The following is a 22,762-nucleotide window of genomic DNA, read 5'->3' on the forward strand; positions in this document are numbered from 1 at the left end:
TCAAGTGTATAGGCCTCATTTTTCCAACTGCATTTGCCTATTTCGTGTCTTTGTGTCACATTTTGGTAAATCTCACAATATTTCAAATTTTTCATTGTTATATTTGTTATGGTGATCTGTGATCAGTGATTACGACTCATTGAAAGCTCGAATGATGGTTAACATTTTTCAGCAATAAAGTATTTTGGGGGGGCTTAAACTCATGGCCCTGAGATCAAGACCTGAGGCTGAGATTAAGAGTTGGATGTGTAACCAAGTGAGCCACACAAGTGCCCCAGCAATAAAGTATTTTTAATTAAGGTATGTACTTTCTTTTGGACATAATGTTATTGCACACTTAATAGACTCCATTATAGTGCAAACGTAACTTTTAAACGCACTGGGAAACCAAAAAATTCATTGGACTCACCTTATTGCCATATTTATGCAATGGTCTGGAACTGAACCTACAATATCTCTGAAGTATGCCTGTATGTAACTCCAGAAGGAGTGATAGATGGACTCCTTGGAGTTCATCAAGCAGCCAGTTTCTACCTAGTGGGGATGCCCTTCCTCCAGGCTATCACACCATATCTAGCTGCAGGAATGGCTCCATAGGAGTTCAGATTCAGATTATTAACTAGGAAAGTATCTTGAACTGTTTGTGCATCTGAGGTTAGCTGGATAAACCTCTCTTTACCAACAGAATCCAACTCCCTGGCTCTGACTTCAGTATCACCTAATGTGACCCAATCTTCTGCCCTTCTCTGCCTTCCCAAATTCTTCTGCTCTGTTCTCTAGAGATTTATCAGTAAACTCTTCATACAAGTCTCAACTTCTTTCACTGTTCCCTCAACTTCCTTCCCTAACTGAAGCCTGGCAGTGTCTTCCAGAAATCGTACTCCCTGTAGCCCTCAAAAGCAGAAGCCGTTTATTTTCCCATGTCTCACATCCTTATAGGTGGGTTAACTATTCATCTTCCTTGCTTCACACTGCCAATCCCATACCATTTCTTCTTTGCTGTCCTTTCAAAAATCATAACCCCTCAGAAATTCATACCATCACTCTTCCCAAAGCTGACATACACACTCTCTTGGTCAAGTCCCAGAGCTCCCAGTCTTCTTGACTAATACACTTCTGCCATCATGACCTCACCCACATTGATCTTTTCCTCTATTCCACCTTGGCCACCACTCTTGTGATTATACTCTAGCTCTTGCCTTCACTGGTAATTGTGCCACCCCTGACATCTAAATATCAAGCATCTCACTTTTTAACCACCACCCTCTCCTGACTTAGTTTCACCTATTCTAGCACTTCCCTCCCACAGAGCCTTTTATTTCAATGACTCCTACCACTCTCCCACTATTTATCAGCTCCCTGATGTCTTCTTTCCCTGCCCACCCAGTTTAGATTCCATGGTCTATCATGATAATCTACCTCTCATCCCTCTCTTCTTACTTTGTACATGCTGGGCAAATCTTCACCCTAAAAAAACCCCTATTGTATACCTACTTGGTGCCTGAACTCAAGTTTAAGGCTTGCATTCAACTGCTCAAGTGAGCTGACTGGTCTCACTTTAAATGATCACAAATATTGAGCCCTCAGCTAGTCCTTCAATCATACCACATTTCTCTAATAAGTTAGCTTTCCCACACATACCTTCATCTCTCTTAAGGTACCCCCCTCACTGTGAGGTGATGATCTCACCTCATACTTCACAGAGAAAATAGAATCATAGGATGAATTACCTCATTCTCCCACTGCCAATTCTAACAACATAACTGCATTTTCCCCTCACATACCTGCCTTCTTCTTACTTTTAAAGAGGAAGAAGTATTTCTGCTCTAATTAATGACCAATCCCCACTGTGAAATTAATCCAGGACAGACAGTTTGAAGGAAATAGTTTTAAAAAACAAAGTGCCAAGGAGAGGAGGGGATAGGATTATTTTATCTTTTTTGACAACATCATTCCAACTATTACACTAAGTCTAAACTATTTTAACATTTTTGTCTACTAATTCTATTACCTGGGTTATTTCTTTTTCTGTTGATTACTTTTTTTCCTTAGTTGTTGGTTGTATTTTCCAGCTTCTTTGCATGCCTGGTAACTTTTTTTTTTTTTTTTTTGGTAAAGATTTTATTTATTTATTTGACACAGAGAGAGAGATAGTGAGAGCAGGAACACAAGCAGGGGGAGTGGGAGAGGGAGTAGCAGGCTTCCCGCTGAGCAAGGAGCCTGATGTGGGACTCGATCCCAGGACCCCGGGATCAGGACCTGAGCCGAGGGCAGACGCTTAATGACTGAGCCACCCAGGCGCCCTGCCTGGTAACTTTTTATTGGATGCCAAAAACTAAGTTCTATGTTGTAGGACCTTTTAGTATTCCTTTGAACATTTTTGGGCTTTTTCTGGTACACAGTGAAGTTGCTTGAAATTAGTTTGATCCTTTTGAGAACAGTGTTTAATCTTTGTTAGGCTGTATCCAGAACAGTCTTTAAAGCTAATTGGGGCCCAGGGCACCTGGGTGGCTCAGTTGGTTAAGCTGCTGCCTTCGGCTCAGGTCATGATCCCAGGGTCCTGGAATCGAGCCCCGCATCGGGCTCCCTGCTCAGCGGGGAGTCTGCTTCTCCCGTTCCCTCTGCCTGCCTCTCTGCCTACTTGTTCTCTCTCTGTCAAATAAATAAATAAAATCTTAAAAAAAAAAAAAAAAGCTAATTGGGGCCTACTACTAAGGAAGTAACTCTTTTGAGAACTTTTATCTGACATCCTGTGTATTAGGATATCTTTCTGCTCTGGCTAGTGAAGACATAACATTTTCCTAGCCCTATGGGAGCTCCCAGAACTGTCCCTCCTAGTTCTTTCCAACTGCTTTTCCTTCAGCCTCTTTAGTTTCCTCACAGATAGGCTATGATCAGTTTTTAGCTACACTCAAGGAGACATGCTCTGTGCATGTCTGATAGCCTGTCCTGAAGTCACTTCAGCTTCTCCAAACTCTGAATTTTCTCTCTTTCAACTCAAGGAGGCTGTCAGGTTCTATTTGGGATCTCCCCTACCTATGCTTTCAGCCTGGAAACTCTCTAGGTAGAGACGGGGAAACCGAAGGCTAGCTCTGCTTCCCTTGTTTCTGTCCTATCCTCCCTTTGTGTCTGCTGGAAATTTGTGACTCATTTTTTAAAAATTAATTTATCTCAGAGAGAAAGAGAGGGAGAATGCATGAGCACACACAGGGAGGGGCTGAGGGAGGAGAGAGAGAATCTCAAGTAGACTCTGGAGCCTGGAGCGCGACATGGGGTTCGATTTCACAATCCCAAGATCACGACCTGAGCAAAAATCATGAGTTGAACACTAAACAGACTGAGCCACCCAGGCACCCTATTGTGACTCATTTTTAAAAGAAATCATTTGTTGATCCCCTAGCCCACTCCAGCCACTGTCTTATTTTTTCTGCTTCTTTTCATAGCAGAACTATTGCAAAGAGTCGTCTATACTTGCTATGATTCCTTTATTTATCTTTCATTATTTCTTCTATTCTCACTGGGCTTTCCTTCCCATTACTCCACCAAAATAGGCCAATGGCACACATCTAATCAAACAATCACCCTCCCCTTACTCATCTTCTCAGTGGACATAGTTAACCAATGTCCTTCTTTTTTGAGACGCTTTGATCCTCGTTTTCTTCCTACTTCTCTATTAGCTACTCCTCTAGCTGGGCCCCAAGGCACAGCTTTAAAAACCATCTATCTCCCGAAGACTTCCAAGTTTACAGTACCAACCCATGACTTCTAAACTTTACAATTGTAGTGCAGACTGTTCTACTGCACTATGTTCTTACATATCCAGTTAAATACGGACAAGAGGCACCTCAAACCAAACACGTCCATTCTTTCAATATCCTCCCTCCTCCAATTTTCCCTATCTCAGTAAGTGGCCCAATCATCTATCTATCCAGGTGCACCAGGTAAAAATCAGGAGTTAATCCTTCATTCTTTTTCTCCATCCCTAGTACATTCAGATTCACCAGCAAGTTCTGCTGGTTCTACCTTCAAAATATACCTCAAATCCATCCATTTCTCTTCATCTCCACTACCACCACCTTAGTCAAAGTTACCATCAACCCTCATTCTTGCCAATATGGCTCATTCTCCCACATGGTGGCAAGAATAATCTTGAAAAGACACAATTCATATCATGTCAGTCCTTTGCCTGAAATTCTCTAATGGCTTACTTCATTTCAAAACAATACAAACTTCTTGTAGTAGCCTACAATACCTAACCAGATTTGGACTCCTGATTATCCCTGGTCCTCAGTCTCAAACTACCCTACCCTTTTTTCACTTTGCCCTTGTCATATTGGCCTTCTAATTCCTACCTCAGGCTCTCTGCATCTATGGGTCTCTCTGCCTGGAATGTTCTTCATCCAGATCTTCTTCACAGGGTTGGCTCATTCCCACCATTCAAGTTTCAGATCCAATGTTCCTTGACCATCTATGCAAAGAAAACTCAATCTTCCTCCTTCCACCTGAAATTATCTTGTTCCACTGCCACGTAAGAGTTATATTTTACGTTCATTTGCCTTCTTTTTTTTGTGTTTTCCCATTAGAATTCATTCAATTAAACAAATCAAACACTTACTACATGCCAGGCACTATTTTGGGTGCTGAAAACATCAGTTAAATGAAGTTAGACAAAAATTCCTGCCCCAATAGAGCCTACCATATTCCAGAACATAAGATCCATGAAAAAAGGAACCTGTTTGTTCAGTGTTGTATCCACAGGGCCTCTAAATAGTCCTTGCCTCAAAGCAAATGCACAACAAATATTTGCTACAAAAGTGAATGAAAATGGATTTATCTCCATTTTCTGTCTTTGTACAACAGACATACCTTACTTCAAATATCTCCACTTATTAGAATAATGATCAAATTCTTGCTTTAGACTTCCAAACAGCCATATTTATACTTTGTTTCCCTTCACCCTCCATTACATTACAGGTAAAACACATAATTGCAACCATCACTACAAGATTCTAGCTCCAATTTCAAATTCTCATAACAATAAAAGCATTGTGACTACAGCACCCACTTATATTCTTTAAATCCTTTAGAACTTGTGAGCCTTCCTAGACTAAAATGAAACCAATTATCCATGCACCCAGACTACCTTTATTTCTGTGTAAATTATGCTTATATAATATGCAAATGAAATCATTAACTAAATCAAGATTGAATGACTATTCTATAACCACATAAAGCTCATCTGGAAACAGACTTAAATTTATTGGTAACATACTCATTACAATAGGAAATTTTCATAGCCTTGCTTCATTTTGCAGTTAAGAAAACCTGGGTGAGTGTGTCCATGTATGCACACACTCAACTGTTGGAACCTGGATGAAGCCTTGAGTCTAAGGTTGATTTTCCCAATTATTACCTAAACTTAAAGACACCCTTTTTGCAACTATATACAACTCTAAAAGAAAAAGAACACATCTAACACGTTCATATCAGATAATCCCCAAATACAAGGGATTGTGTAAATGTAGTAATTTTTCAGGATCAAGAAAAAGGCCATTCTAAACATTCAATTAGTATTTGGTTATAACAAAAGTCATCTATACAGCATTTTTACCTACCCTACTTTATTCATTCCTTGGAGCTACCTCGTAAGAGTAAGTCAGAAGACCGCAGACACAGAAGAGACTGAAGTTCACTCAGTAAGGTTAAGTGATTTGTCAAAGGCCATAAAAGCCAAACTACATTTTCTCAGAGAATATACAACTGCTACTTGTGATTCCACAATTATGAAAATAATTCATCCCAATATATAAAAAGATTTGAAACTGTATTAAATCATCCACGGGACGCTTTACTTATTTTCAAAGGAGCTAGAAGTTTACTGAATACACTGCAAGGAAGCAGCAGGCAGGACAGCAGAGAGGCCGTCTGCCCATCCATGGGATGCTTTAAACCTCACGTTATCTTTGCCCCTGGATTCACTTTAAGGCCATTGTCCTATTTCTTCAGCCAGAACTTGCTATACTGAAATAAATTCAAACAAAATGATGTGCTTTAATAATATGTTGCAAAATTCAGCCAACTATGCCACCGTGCATAACTGAAGCAGAACCAAACTTTTCAAAGATAACTTCCGTAACAACAAATAATTGAGGAAGAGTTTTATCTTTTGAAGAACTGATTATACCCCCATTCATCACAGCTACAACTCAAATAATGGGTCATAGTAGATTTAATTACAACATGCTTTTGTTTTTATCCACCTACTACTGAGAGGCTGGTGGATGAAATTCACTTCATATATATTTAAAGGAACAAAGTTGGGTCTCCATTATGTTCAAAATACTGTAATAGAGGGGTGCCTGGGTGGCTCACTCGTTAAGCGTCTGCCTTCGGCTGAGGTCGTGATCCCGGGGTCCCCACATCGGGCTCCCTGCCCAGCGGGATTGAGCCCCCACATCGGGCTCCCTGCCCAGCGGGAAGCCTGCTTCTCCCTCTCCCACTCCCCCTGCTTGTGTTCCCTCTCTCGCTGTGTCTCTGTCAAATAAATAAATAAAATCTTTAAAAAAAAAAACTAACTTAAAAAAATACTATAATAGCTCAAAATCACCACCTATAATCACAGGCTTTAAGTTACATAAACTTGATCAAGAAAGACTTGCCACAATTTATAAATGGGCTAAAGACAACACAGTTACCTTCAAGTAACTGACTGAAAGTAGTTTTAGCAATTTATTGAAAACATCTGAACCATTTTTTATTGATTTCCCAATAAATTGACATAATCTTACAGAAAAGGTATTATAAAATACTAACGTAAACCACACCTTAAGGATTCAAAAGTTTACTTTAAAAAGTAAAAGACATACTCTAGTCCCTGTCTTTAGAAGTTATTTCATATTTTCATACCACTTTTGCACTTAAAAACTCACAACTCATTTTATTCCCAAATTACAATATAAAATTCTCATTTCCTTGTTGGTTATCTTAAGAAGCAGAATTACAAACTATACCATCATTCCATGGTATTATTGCTCCTTTTAAAAAGCTATCTTCTGTTTTAAACTTACTGTTTTAACGAACTGATGGTTAACAAATACCCCTAACTTTTCAGGAAAACTGAATCATATAGTCAGACTCTACATTTTTATATATACAAACAGAATTCTTGTCATTAGCTATGTATGTACATACACACATATATCTTTCATCTGTTTAACTTTACTACCACCACATACCATGATGTAGAATGCAAAATATAAAACTAAAACCTAGTTTTTAGGGGTGTTGGTTTAATATTCAATCTAACCACAAATTCATGAATGTGTAAACGCAGGTTATTATTCCTTGTTTACAAAATTTAAGCTATCCTACATTTAGATGATATTTTTAATTAAGTACTGTTAATTAATAAAAAGAAATGGTAGTTCAGCACAAACTCCATTACAGATCACAAAGCATTCACAAAACATGATTAGATATGTAAGCCTGTCAGCTGTCATTACTATTGTTTTATAAGAAAATGAAGTCTAAGTACAAATGGTACCAATCCAAAATTTTAAATATCAAATAGTACACTGAAAGAAGAGCTCTTTAGGCACCTAGGAATTATAGTTTTCAAGAGGTTCCTTTTGCAGTTAAGAATGCTCAGTCTCTTCCTGAGTTGCCTATTAGCTTTTTTCAATTATCCTTCTCCTATTAATAAGTCTATATGTCATCCTGATAAAACCAAAATAACTTCATTTGAAATTTCTAGAAGTAACACTTAACCTTGAGCTTTCTGCTCCACCTCACTACCAATACTTTGAGAAACTGTTGACAAATATGAACTTTTCTCCTAGAAAAATATACCATCACAAAATTTTATATGTGTACTGTGGGAATTCATTACTTTCAGGATCATTTCCACATAATCCTTAGAACCGCAGCTTAGAAACTTCTACTTAAAAGTATCTTGGTAGGGAGTGGCACCTGGCTGGCTCAGTCGGTAGAGTATATGACTCTTGATCTTGGGGTCATAATTTCAAGCCCCATGTTGGGTGTTCAGCTCACTTAAAAAAAAAAAAAGTAAAAATTAAAAAATCTTGGGAAGGTGGAAATTAAATTTTACTACTGCTTTTCAATTATCTTTGATTTTAAATAGACTATTTGCTACTTAATGCAAAAAAATTGTTTCTAATTCAAACTATTTGAAAAAATTAAACTTTGCTCCTAGAGTAATTGAGATTTCACATATTTTTCTTTGCTTCCAAGACAGAAGGGAGAACTCTAGATTAATTTTACAGCTCCCAAGGACTAAAAAAGCTTAGTTTATAAAATTTTAGAGAAAAAAAGATTCTTGTCTCTTTCAAAAAAATGAGAAATCAAACTTTTAAGTTGATCATTTAAAGTGATTTAACTTTTTATAAAATAGGAAAACTAGACTTTAAGTTTTGAAAATGTAGCGCTTATTTTTCCTCATATCAGAGATATGTACGTATTTCCAATTTCCCTTTAACTAAAAACAAAAAAACCTGCCCACTTTATAAACAGTCCTTAACTTGGGTTTAATAACATTGTATACAGCACCAAAATGAAAGGTGGTAGTTTTAAGAGGAGAGAAAGGCAGGTGTAAGAGACCATTTTGTCTGGTTAGAACCCTACTAAAACAAGGTGTTGGACGGTAATGGCTAGACCCTACTTCTAACAGTCTCAAAGGTGGCTGTATAAGGTAATATCAGTGTGGTATCATTAATATGTCAATTACATCACATATCTTACCCAAACGAGACTAGGTAATAGGAGTAGAAAGGTTAACTCTCCACTCCTAATGGAGCCACAACACCCTAGACATCCCAATGAAAATGTTATACTATTGGAAACAGGCAGCTCCAATTTGTTGGAGCTTTAATATCACTTTAAAACCAACGTTTTCAGAATGTCTTTCCTAAAAGGTAAGTATCCATAAGGGACAATTATAATTTAAAGCTCCAATTTTGACCAAAATAACTCAATTTTAATAAAAACATATCAATAGTACTGACATCTTGTAAAAGCTACATTTTCAATTAAAGGTGAAGCTGTGGCACTGAACTTAGTATTTGAACATTCCTAACTTCAAAGTTAAGATCTCAAATTTACAATTATAATCTTAATAAAAATGTTCAAGTATTATAGTGGTGCAACATCTGCCCTTTCAACTTGCTTAAACTTTTGTCTTTTTTAACCCCCAAAGGGACTCATTTATCTCATTTTAGAGCTGACAGTCTATTGATTTCCTATGTGAAAATTACTTCTGGGGGTGCCTGGGTGACTCTTGACATCAGCTCAGGTCTTGATCTCAGGGTCGGGAGTTTAAGCCCCACGTCAGGCTCCACCCTGGGCATGAAACCTACTTAAAAAGTTATTTTTGATTAACAAGTTATAATGTGTTACAGTGTATCAATTCAAACATTTAATCTCTAAATGTCTAAAACTCAGTCTTACAATCTGGAGTTATTTTTCAATCCAACAGTAATAAAAAAAAATTTTTTAAACTGAGTTAAGTCATTTTTGGGCAGGCAACTGAGGATTTCTGTTTAAAGTTGTTTCTTAAAAATTAAGAGGCATGCCTAATTAAGTCAATGTGTTCAGCTTACATTATTAAAATTGGTTAAATGGGAGTACATTAGTGAGTTTTATTTTCTCAGTTTTAAGACCTAGAATTTGTTATTCACCATAGAAACAAAATATGGTAACAATTACCAGATACAGTTTACATGACAACTTTGCAGATACATTTTGATCATGAAATGCTTTCTTAATCAGGTGGTGTATACAAAACAGTCCTCATTTAAGTCTGCCCCATTTTTCATGATCAACATACCATTATACTTTTCCTAAACTAGACCCTCAGTTCAGGTTCTAGGGCACTCTGACCTAAGAGACACCATAAATAATGTGTCAGTCAAAGGCAAAAGTTTGTTTTAACCATTTATCTTTTTAAGAAGTGTATCATGCTTCAGCAAATTATCAAAAAGTTTTGTTTTTCTAAGGTTAGCTCAGAATTCAACTACCTTTATGCTTAGTCTACATTTTCAGTATCGTGTAACATGCTACTTTCAACACTGTGATTTATATGGCCAACTACTACTGACAGCAGGAACCACAGGACTGTACAGCAGCAATTTACCTGGTACTGTTTACATTCTTCTATTAAATTCAGTATCTGTTCCTTAGGTCTATGCTTCACTGATCATAGTTTCAGTTGTATGTAAAGTGAAATAAATTCTAAATAGATGATGGAAAAGGAAGTCTGAAGGAAAAACATCCCTCATGTCCCTCAGAAATAGAGATTCCACGTTACTAACGATATCCACTGCACTATAAAATGTCAAAATTATTTCTGTGAACAAAAACTATCTGTAAAATTTAACAAGTATTGATACTTCAGTTGAGCTCAGCTCTGATTTCAGGTTGTAGCTCTTGGACTGTCCAAAGTATTCACAGAAGCAAGACTCAACTAAATGTCTAATGTGTACTGTAGTGCCACCTTGCTTTTATCAAAGTTCTCCCCGCCTTCCTTGGCTGCAAAACAAGAACTATAAATTAAATTCCAAGGCAGTGTAACACCAGCACCCCAACTTTAAATATTATCTGTAAAACTTATAAACAGAAACAAAAATAAAACCAAAAGACAAGATTCTGCAGTCACAAGTACTTTAATTTTTAAAAACAAATCACTTATTAAAAAATAAACAAATGGCACCAGTCTACTCTAAAGTTGATACATGTAAAATAAATTAAGAGGTTCTGTCTCATAGATAAGTGCTGAAAAGTCAGTTACTACACTAGACAATCTCAACTACTACATACACTTATCACTTCGCTTATCTGTAAAGTTAGATTTAAAACACTACTCTCAAAAGTAACATTCAACTGTCACAACTATTTTACTTGAAAAGGTTAAATAACCCAAACAGTTTAAACAGCTTTATTTTCAAAATCAACATTACAAAACATAATTTCTACATTTAAAATTCTTACAGTACCAAATAGAAGTATTACAGTACAATTTTCCACAACAAAATTGTAGCACACAAATCCAGCGACTCCTTGATTTCCTTGACTGTCAATACACTGCACCCTGTTTAAATGGCTGTACCTGAAAACCAAGGTATGCAATTCCTTAGGATTAGAAGTCATCAAGTTATACTGTCAAGGATCTGGGGGAAATGAGAGGAAGATTCTATTATCCTTGTGTCTGAACCCAATTTCTACAACAAGGTAAAGCCATAGCTATGATAAAATGTCTACTAAGTGTGAACAGTTAAATACTGAAACCCACCCGATTTAGACACCTCAATGTTAAGACTTCTGTAAATGAACTCACTTAACTTTAGTTCGGTTATCGATAAGGAAGGACCCTCTTTCGAAATCTAGATCTATAACATCTTCTTAAATTGGGTCTTTTCTTCCCCTATGTTGAGAAACCAGAAAGAAGGCGAACTTACACTTTATTTAAAAAAAAAAAAAGGCAATACTAGAGTTACAGGCTTTAGAAGAGCTATATACTCCAAAATAAGTCTGCAACATAGTCTCAAAGATCAAAGAAAAAGTCTGGGATAGTTGATTATCCTCCGATTAATCAGAATTGGGGAGGAATGAATGCAGAAGTCCCAGAAAGAGGATACAGAAATTAAGTCTTATCTTCTATGAAAGTCAGTCATCCGGGCAAACACGCCGTACCCTCGACATTCTACTGCAGGGGGTGAAGGGAATATAAACCTCACAGACGTGCTGTCAACATTACAGGCCCCACTGAGCCCAGCCACCTTTCCAGGCCACCGGGAAGTGAAATTCCCCCACAGTGCACGGAACCTGCGCTCCCCGGCGCCGGCAGCGCGCGAAGACCGAGGTGGCCCTAGAACGCCACCCAGCGGCCTGCGGAGAGGGCTGCAGGCGGGTCCTCCGCGGCTCCCGGCTCGCCGCACCCCCACCGCCACCCAGCCCGTTCCCCTCTCCGGATGCACAAGGCCCAACCCAAGAACTAAGACCACAAAATGGCTGCCGGCAGCTTCGTCACGTGACCCCTTTGTGCCTTTCGGGCTCCCGAACTCCGCGGGACCCGGGTACAAGTGGCCGGGGTCGGCGGGTGGCCTTAGAGGAGGCCCCGCCGGGCCGCGGCGGCCGGGGGTCGAGGCCGGGGGAGGCGGGGTAAAGGCCCGGCCGGCGACTGAGAGTCGGCGGCGAAGAGAAGATGGCGGCCATTTTGTGTGGGTATGCTGCTCCGCCGCCGCCGCAGGCAGCAGAGGGAGCGGGGCCTGGCGCTGGGTCGGACAGGGGAGTTAACACGTACCGACTCCTCTTCCTTCTCCATTCCGGTGGGCATCTGCGGCACGGCCCGGTTTATCGAGGCGTATTCGTGCAGGTCGGGCAGATCCTCACAGCGGAAAACCGGCAGCGGCTTCGAGGCGTCTAGCGCCCGCGCCCGAAACGACAGTTTACTCATCTCAGGCGCAGCAGATACCTCTCCGCTCTGGGGAAACGGCCCCGGCCAGCGGGATCATGGAGAACCGGGGGTTCGGTCCCCACTAGCCTACCGCTGCCGGGGACTTGAGGGGCGGAGCGCAGAGCCCGCCGTCCGGGCACTAACACCAGCCGGGAGGGTGGGAGGCTGTGCCGCTCCGCTCCTCTCTCGCTCGCTCTCTTCAATACGCCATGGCCAACATGGCGGACATTAAAACTCCACTGTGCGCTCTTCAGCCAACCCCAGCCATTCCCCACACTGCATCGCGCAGCGGCGCGGGCACGCGGCGGGGGGGGGAGCGCGGGCTCGAGGCCGGGCGCCGGCACGGAGCGCGCGTCCCGCCAACCCCCGGCGCCCGCCGGCCTCGCTGCTCGCGGCCCCCACCCTCTGCGGGCCCGGAGGCGGACGGGCGGGACGGGGCAGACTGGGCGCTCGGACGCCGGGAGCTGGCTCCTCGATCCTCCTCTCCCTCTCGGGCACGCGCTCACTTTCTCACGCTCGCTCCCCCCCAGCGCCGTTTTCTGACAGGCGAAGGTGCAGGCAAACTATCTCCACCCGCACGCCGGCTTTGCGAAAGGCAACGGCGGGAGAATTGCGGGGTGGTGCTATTGCCCGGGGTAGGCGGGCTCGGCACCTGTCACCCCAGCCAGCTGCCGGCGCGAGGGGGGGGAGACGCCGGGGGGCCAAAGCCGCCCTGGGTGGGGGTTAGGAGGGGCGCTCCAGAGGCGCAGCGCACTGATGGCAAATTCAGTGGCTGAACGTATGTCTTAGTTATCGCGGCTTTTTAGGTCTTTAAAACAAAAATACAAACGAAATTAGGTGCGAAATGCTACTTTGGGTGAACTTTTACCAGCGATTATTTTTACGTCTAATGAAACTCTGAATTATAATATTTGACAGGCTCGGCCGCAAATCATTGGTCCGTTCCATCCATTGGGTTTAATATAAACGGTAAACATCCTACTCTGTCCCAAAGTAGGTGTGTGTGTGTGTGTGTGTGTGTGTGTGTTCTTGCATTTTACCTACCCATATTCACTCTTTTATTGTAATTGAAGCAAAAGGAGTTATTATCGGACACTGTAACCTTAAGGGAAAAAATTTAAAGCAAGACCTACTTCAAAATTTTAGAGCCAATTCGTTATAGTGTAGCTCATGATTTTGTTTTTACTGAAAGAAAATGCTGCTTCAACATAGCCATGGGTTCACACTTACCATTTGTTTTCTGAAAAACTTTCTAAAATTGAAAAATATAAAGACCCGTAGTGCTCCTGCCAAATCAAAAAAGAAAAAAAGGGGGAAAACTGTATTATTATAGAGATTTAGACGGATGTGATCGATTATTTGGTTTATACATGAAAATTGGTATCTAGAAAGCTCTTTCCAGTGGGATATTTTAAAAATCCAGAAAGGCTGTTGGGGTGGGTTTAGTAGGTTTGCCAGCAAAATTTCAAACATAAACATTCACTGAGATATGAAAATGTTTTATAAGTCTGCTTTTCTCCCTGGGGGCTACATAGTAAAAATAGTCACTATTCTTAAATACCGGGTTGGATAGGAACTGTTACTTGCTTAAGGCACATAGGCAAACTGCTATCTTCCAGGTTGGTTTAGCTACACTGCCAGGTTGGGAGAAGACAAGGAGTGCATAGATTGCAGTTCTCAAAAATTACCCTCAAACTCTAATACTGGCAACTTCCCTCTGTGAGGCAGAGGGACTTGCATCTACATTTCCTATACTAAAACTGCATTTATTCAATGAGCAAACATTTACTGAGTCCTCATGACCTTCTAAGTATGCTGCTGATTGTCACCCACAGCTCGTGGAGAAGGACCTGTAGATGACAACTGCCACACCTGGAGTAAGTGTTATGATGAAAGCGCATGCTATTGTGGGAACAGGCAGCAGCTCTAATGAGAGCATTCAGGGAAGGTTTTTTGGAGGAGATGATATCTGAGTCAAAATTGTGTAGGATAAGTATGAGTTAACCTTGCCAAAAAATGAAGAGAAGAAAAGTAGATTAGGCAAGGGAAGCAGCATGTGCAAAGGCAGCCACAAGAGCCCCTGTCATATTCTGGGAGCCTCAAGAATTACCAACCATACTGTGGAATAGATACCTATTTAGGCAGGTTTAAGAGTTCTGGCTCAATATTAGTATAGTAGTCCTCTCCAGCCTGCAGTATTAGATTTCTGAAAATCCTACAAGTAGAATCCTGCTGGTTTTACAAAAGACTTCATAGAGCAAAGTCTTTACAGATTCTGTGGACTAATAAGACTTTCTAGAACAAAATAGGGTCTTCAATTATGAGTGAACCACCAAGGAAACAAATAATATATATTTTTAAACTGCATTAAAATAACAGCTTATGGATAACATTTTCTATATCCCTAATGGGCACTGTACAAATCAGTTCCTTGTTGTCTAGAAATTCTAGAATCATCCTCCATGGCAGGTTCGGAGATATGCTTACAAATTAAGCTTGCCTTTTTTGCAGATAATATGCCTGCTGAAAGACATTTTCTTTTTGCATCAATTCTCCATCCAGCTCAATGCCCTGGATTTCTGACTCCCAGTCCTACTGGTTTCCCAAGGACCCGAGGCTGGAGTCCCAAGTCTCATAACTCAATTCACTTCCCTCCCTCCTAAGGGGCAGGAGTGCAGCAATAAAGGTTCAGGTTTCAATGTAGGGAATACAAGTAAGATTCTGATCAAGGGATACCCAGTTAACCAAATGACCAGTACAAGGCAGTATGGTGAAGTACAGTGCTATGGGAGTTCAGAAGGAAAAGTCAGTTCCAGCTGGGCTGATCAGACAGCATGGAGAAGCTAGCGTGTGATTTGGTTGTGAAGGATGACTAATATTCCAGTTGGCAATGGCAATGAACTGGTAGAAGAAAGGGTATTCATGGGAGAAAGCAACTGTTTGAACAAAACAGTGAGAGGAGGCAACTGGCTGGTGTGTGAAGATGAGAAGGTTTATTTGGCCAGAGTTCAGTAGGAGACTGACAACAAACCAGGTATATGGTAAAACGGGTAAGAACGTGGGTTGAGGGAGTAGGGGTAGAAAGTAAAGAGATAAAATTTTAATGGTGATAATAATTATTTACAATATCATGCTGAAATGTGCTTCATTTCAATTTATACCAAATACAGAACTTCTGCTGAAAACACCAAAAATGTGTGAAATGCAACTGCTCTGGCACTGCTGTTTGCTATACATAATAAACCTGAAATATGGTTCTGAATTTTAGTTCATGTCCAATATGTGCCCAAGTCTTATTATTTATTCTTGGAAATTGTACCCAAGATTCGTTTCCTTATTTCCATTCCCACTGTCTCAACCATAGTCCCAGCTCTCATCACTTCCCGCCTAGAAACGACCTCCAATCCAATTCATCCTTTATTCATGCATTTCTTCGATAAACTGTTATTAACCACCTACTTTACAGGAAACTGCAGTACTCTCACAGTGGTTAGTGGTAACCAACAGTGGCTGGAAGAAGCTTTGGTTCCTGGGAATATGAAGAACACAGTACAAACTGCCCTTTAGAGCTTCATAGTGCATGCCACCAAATCAGTGTGCCTAAATCCCCATTCCATGTGTATCCTCCCCTCTCCAAGTCACTTATTTATATCTGCTCTTTATTTTGCCCATTAGATAAAGCCTTTTTCTTTTTTCTTTTTGGTATCGTTGTTAGGGTGCCTTGATGACTCTGACTAACTCTGTTCAACATAATTTCCCATTATTGCCTAAGACAAGCTCTTCACTCTGGCTGCTAAGTCTCATCACCATCTTCAGAAATCATCATGTCTTTCCTGCCTCCAGATTTTCATTCATTCCTTTCTCTCTATTCTCCCTGTCCAGCTTCAGACTGACTACATATTTCTAGACTGACCAAAATGTTACCTCACAGGAATGTTTTGAAGATTCAATAAAATGATCCATGTAAATATTTAGAATGGTCTCTGACCCACAGTAAACCTTCAGTAGTTGTAAACTATTGTTATTACCCTTCAAAATCCAATTCAAATATGTCCTCCATGAAATTTTGACTACTTAATTTCTCTGGGTTCTAATTTCCTAGTCTGAAGAGTGAGAGGTTAGGTGAATTCAAAATAATTCTTAAGCCTACACCATTCTTTCTCCTCTCTGAACTCCTATTACACTTTCAATCAGTAAGAATAATAACCACCATTTACTATGTGCCAGGCAATGCAGAAGTACATTTTAAATGCATTATCTCATTTAATTTTCATGAGAGTCCTATGAGATCTGTCCTGTTAGAGAGGTTGCAAGACCTGCCTGTGGTCACAAAGTTGGTGAGAGGCAATGCTGAGATTGAAATCCCTAGTATCGGATTCCAGAGTCAAGCACCCATAACCAGATTATAAAGTGAAATGAGGAGTGAACTAGAAGGAGGAAAGAGGGATGTTGAATATGGGCTAACCTTTCAAGAGGCTTGGCAATGAAGGGAGGAGAGGTAGAGACAAAGGGATCACAGATTTTGTTGTTTTTGAAGGTGGGAGAGATGTGGGCATGTTTGTACACTGAAAGCAAAGAATCATATAAATGGATTAACTTTAGAACTAACTGTCTTCCTCTGAGGCAAGAAGGAAGGAGGGCAAGAATGGATAGTGATCCAAAGAAGATAAACTCTCTTCGATACAACAATAAGATTTAAAAAATCATGATGCCAGTTTTGTTAGCAGGAGTCTAGATTCGTCATTCCTTCAAACATTCAACAAATACTGACTGGGTGTTTACTAAGAACTAGGTAAAGCAGTTTGTGCTGGGGAACAATGACAAATAAGACATGATCCCTATAGCCTCACAGAGCTAATAATAAAGTGATATATTGCCTTTACATTTAATTGGGAAAATATGAAGTTAATTTCTTTAAAATGTGTGAATGGATAATGATCTCAACATGAGACAGTGATACAGTGCTATCATTGAAAGCATTGTGCAAAAGCACTAAATACTGACAATACATTTTCACTTCAAGTTATTTTTCTTAACCTTCTGGTTTTTATTTTCATGATAAGCTATATAAATAAATGACATCAAAGAATTCTTCCAACATAACATTTAGGAAAATAAAAACTGGAAATACTTTCATGATGTGCCCCCTCACCCCCGGCCAGGAAATATTGGAAATTAAATATTGCAATTATATTGCAATATATTTAATAGGGTATCAAAGAAACAATATCTGAACTAATTTTCTTTACAGAGTTGATTTATACATGGAATTCTGTATGTAATATTTAAGGTCTAGGTTTGATATAAAATATTCAGAATATATCCAGAAAAAATCTATCTCTACCTTAAAAGAATAAAGGGCAAATTATTATTCTTAGCAAACTGTAGCAGGATGGACTCAAAGTTATTTCAGTTTACCTTCGTCTCCAATTCAAAATTTAACTGAAAAGAAAAGAAAGAAAAAGAAAAAAAATACACAAATTGGGCCTGTTTGAGAATGAATTAGAATATTTTTAAAAATTCACAAAATGGTGCCAGCAGTATTGAGATTTAAAAATTAAAAAGATAAGGAAATATAATACATCTTATTGTGTAATATAAAATCCTAAATTTATAGAAAATCTACTTTGAACACAGCAAGGATTTTGCCAAAATTTATTTTTATTTTTTTATTTTTATTTTTTTTAAAGATTTTATTTATTTATTTGAGAGAGAGAGAATGAGAGAGAGCACGAGAGGGAAGAGGGTCAGAGGGAGAAGCAGACCCCCCGCTGAGCAGGGAGCCCGATGTGGGACTCGATCCCGGGACTCCAGGATCACGACCTGAGCCGAAGGCAAGTCGCTTAACCAACTGAGCCACCCAGGCGCCCAGGATTTTGCCAAAATTTAGACCATACCCCCTGGAAACAAAAAAAAAGGTGATTAGGTAAGTTTATCCATTTTTAGGACTTGGATTCCTTAATTCCCAAGTCCCATACATCATCTGATCTCTCCCTCCTCCCAATCCTGGTAGGCAGTTGATGAGACCTGTATGGCATTATTTTAATGAGGATCCTACTAGACTACCTGATGCAGTTGGATGCCTACGTGGGAGTCATAAGCAGGAAATCACTTGAAACTTGAAGAGTAACAATTTAGTACTTTAGAGGAATGTCATACATTCCAACAATTAATTTGCCAGAAGAATAAAAGTCCATCTTAGAAAACAAGGAAAATTGAAGAACTAAACCAGAAATACTAAAAAATATTTGGTAGTATTTATCTAAACTGAATTTTGTTAAATTACTATTAACCCATTTAATCCAATGACTGGCACTTACTGACAGACTACTGTGTATAGCCCAGGTGTTAGTCCAAGGTTGTAAGGGGCAAAGGCATAAGAATGAGAGAGTTGGGAGACACCAGAGGAGAGGGCCAAAGGGAGGAGGAAGAAAAGGGAGAGAGAGGGAGGGAACGGGCAGGTAGTAACCTTTAGGTGTCTTACCGTCTCAGCACATAAAATGTACTATACTTTGAGCACTAGTTTTAGTAAGCAACACATACAAATCGGTATGGTATAAATGGTACATGGGGTGAAGAAATGAAACTTGGAGAAATAAGAGAAAAACTGTTAACAAAGTAGAAATTTACGTTGGAAGGTTTAAATCAAACTTATTAGTGTGTGGTAGACAAAAAAAGCCTGACAGGGAAGAGGGCTTTCAAGACAGACTTTTGTGAGTTACTATTGTTTCTATGACCCACGGAAGTCAAATAAATTGACTTTTGAAACTTGAAGCACAGAACTATCTTCTCTATTACCTAATAAGTTAGTATTGTTGAAATTTAAAGTTTTACTTTCACTCTATTCTTCACGGTACTGTGAGTAACCGTTGTGCCAATTACTTAGATAAGCACTCTAAATCCAGTTTCTCCTCTCTTCCTGAATAGGGAAGGAAAAGTGAATAATTTCAACCCCAAGGAGTGAGATTATAGGTGTGAAGAATGACTCATGGAGTGAGAAGAGGAGGGCACAGAGAACATCTAGGAGTCAGCAGAGGGTCAAGAGGTGGGGAAAGAACAGAGAAGGAGGGACTAGGGGCTGGGGGAGGCATGAAGAGAAGGTGAGGTCAGTATTTCAAGGAGGACCAAAAAGGTCAATGAGGAGGACCAGAAAGACTGAGGTTGTCACTGGAGATCATAGCAAGCACGACTTCTAGAGGACGCTGTGGGCGGAAAATATACTCTGGTGAGTTGGGATGAATTGGAGGAGGCACCGGCTGAGTGGTGCCTGAAGCATGTTCATTAATCATTTACCAGGCAAGCCAAAGCCAAGTAAAATTTTGAAGTGACTTCCCAGTACTTCTCTGTGATACTTTTATTGTTACTTGCCCACCCAAGTGAGAGCACCTTGAGGCCAAAAATCAGCTTAGCTTCAGGACATAGCCGGGGACAGAGTAGCTAACATCATCAGCGTCTCCCACATTAGACATAGTAAAAGAAAATGCATTCCATTATTTCACAACAAAATCCTGGTTACAGGAGGAAGTAAAACATATCTACCATCTTTAAAGTTGCAGGAACTAGTAAACAAAAAACCAACCCAATTTATTTAAATGAGTTAGTGATTAGGATATACATCATATCCCAGATCTTCAGATTTCTTCTGAATTAAGTTTCCCAAACACTAGACTTATCAGCCAAAAAACAACACAGGTACACTGTGGTAGAACATGTACTTGGATATTATATTTTGGGTTTAACTGATTTCTTTATAATCAGGTTAACCTTTTGATGTTTTTGTTTCTTCCAGTCTTTCCTGGGTTTTCTTTTATTTTTCATTTGCTTGTTTTGTAATATTGGAAAAATACTGAATATTGTTTTGTGGTCCTCACTTCTAAATATAATCTGAGAATATTCTCACCTCATTAAATATTTTTATAAGATTATTTTTTGACAGATACTTACCCTATATATATTTTTATACCATAATTCACTTAAGCACACCCTCTTCAGGGAGGTTTATAGAGTGTACTGACTTTTCTTTGTTATAAAGAACACATATTGCCTTAATAGAACACTTAAAATAAACAACAGGTTTGAATTTTCATGGCTTGAGGTGCAGAACAAATATCTGCTGTTCTTTGTTTATTTTTTGTTTTTACTATTTTTGTTTATTTACTTATTTTTTTTGGTGGGCAGCAAAGAAAGGTTTATTGAGAGATAGCAAAGAGTACAAAGCTCCCGAGGAGGGAGGGGACTCAAGAGGGTTGCCCTATTTTTTATTTTTTAAATATTTTTATTTTTTAAATATTTATTTTTAAATATTTATTTATTTATTAGGCACATGCACGCAAGCAGGTGGCAGGGGCAGAAGGCGAGGGAGAGAAAGAGAACCCTGAAGCAGACGCCCTGCTGAGCACGGAGCCCCACTCAGGGCTGGATCCCAGGACCCTGAGATCATGACCTGAGCTGAAACCATGAGCAGGATGCTCAACAGACTGAGGCACCCAGGCACCTCTACCTTTCTTTGAATAACAATAGTGCCAAGTCTGCGCAAATGAAGGTTGACAATTTTACTGTCATTCTGAGTTGATGGCAAAATATAGGTCTTCATTATCTTAAATATCAACATTTAAGGTCTAAAATGTAAGTGTTTCTTACCAGATATTAGTTTAGCATTTTTTTTTTTTTTTTTTTTTATGATTTTATTTATTTATTTGACACAGAGACAACGGGAGAGGGAACACAAGCACGGGGAGTGGGAGAGGGAGAAGCAGACTCCCTGCTGAGCAGGGAGCCCTATGTGGGGCTCAATCCCAGCACCCTGGGATCACGACCCGAGCCAAAGGCAGACAGGTAACGACTGAACCACGCAGGTGCCCCTAGCATTTTTCAAAAGTATGATCCATAAAACATTAATCCCAGAGGTTACATTCTCAGATGAGGTACATAAAAAGTTACATATAAAACCAGTAAGTTAGAAAAATACTGTCTATTGTATCTTTCTTTTAAAAATACGTATGGGCTCACAAGGCATAGGATCAGGACAAGTCCTGCAGAAAAGAAATCTATTTACTAATGCTTATCACAGTATTTTTCAAATTTATCTAACCATGCAACCCCTTACTATGTACTATTAATTATTACCTTTAATTCTATAAAAGCACACTTCGGGAAATTCTAATCTAGGCAATACAAGGAAATGAAAGTTTTTCTAATCAAGTTTTTCATTTAATTGCTTAAGCAGTCTGACGTGAACTTTGAAAGAAGCATAAAGATCTTATAAATGCAAAGTACTATCCTTATTACCAGTTAAGATTTTTATCCTGCTGAACAGTGCAAAATAAGACATTTAAGTGTAAAACTGAACAGAATTCTAACCAACACAGAATTAAGCAGATTGCTACTCTTTAGCCATATATTTGGTATTTAATACCAAATTAACCAAATTTTTTAGCTACGTTTCTTTCCCAAAGTTTCTCTATTAAAAAAAGAACATGGTGGGGGCGCCTGGGTGGCTCAGTCGTTAAGCCTCTGCCTTCGGCTCAGGTCACGATCCCAGGGTCCTGGGATGGAAGCCCCGCATCCGGCTCCCTCCTCAGCGGGGAGCCTGCTTCTCCCTCTCCCACTCCCCCTGCTTGTGTTCCCTCTCTTGCTGTGTCTCTCTCTGTCAAATAAATAAATAAAATCTTAAAAAAAAAAAAAAAAAAGAAAAAGAACATGGTGAACCACTTTCAGATTTTTATTCTAACCTAAGCTCTTGGAGCTGCAGTTTCTCCATCCATAAAATAGAAATCAACAGAATCTACCATGTAGGTTGATACATTGATTCAATAAAATCATTAACACAAAGAGTTTATCATGGACCTGACACAAAAATAATGCTCAATAAACACGAGCTATTTTAAAGGACATTTTAATCCTATTTTATCTCATAGATCATTTTATTTTTCTGAGCTTTTTCTCCCCCCTAGATATACAGTATAAAACAATATTAATTGCAAAGGCTTTCAAAACTCTTAGCTAAGACAACAAAACAAAACCAAGCTAAAAATGTCCTCAAATGATATATATATATATATATAGATGTTCAAATCTACAAGGAGCTTTGTACACCCCCCTAACCCCCCCCCCCCCCCCCCCCCCATTGCCAATGATTCATCAGGTGGCTGCCCAGTGACTGCTTAATCTCCAAATCTGGTCAAGCAAGCTCCCTAGTGGGTCAGGGCCTCTCTGTACAGGCTGCTACTGTTTCCCTTAGGGTGAGTGCTTTGTGTAAAAACAGTCAAATGGTAAGTAACATTTTACATTCAAAGT

General features: G+C 39.6%; 1 protein-coding gene across 3 annotated transcripts in view; it reads right to left on the reverse strand.

Moving 5' to 3' along the window:
• EPC1 (enhancer of polycomb homolog 1) overlaps window positions 1-22,762 on the reverse strand; it is a 94,059-nt gene that overhangs the window by 55,585 nt on the left and 15,712 nt on the right. For 2 of the 3 annotated variants that reach the window (XM_032395889.1, XM_032395887.1), the window contains exon 1: window positions 12,314-12,753. The exons of the other annotated variant lie outside the window; for it this stretch is intronic. In XM_032395889.1, the coding sequence (XP_032251780.1) occupies window positions 12,314-12,466 (153 nt within the window). In that variant the 5' untranslated portion in view covers window positions 12,467-12,753. Of the gene's footprint in view, window positions 1-12,313; window positions 12,754-22,762 lie in introns of those variants that run through there. 3 annotated transcript variants of the gene reach the window in all.

Source organism: Phoca vitulina, unplaced genomic scaffold (genome assembly GCF_004348235.1).
Source record: "Phoca vitulina isolate PV1807 unplaced genomic scaffold, GSC_HSeal_1.0 scaffold88, whole genome shotgun sequence".
In the NCBI taxonomy this organism is placed as follows: Eukaryota; Metazoa; Chordata; class Mammalia; order Carnivora; family Phocidae; genus Phoca; species Phoca vitulina.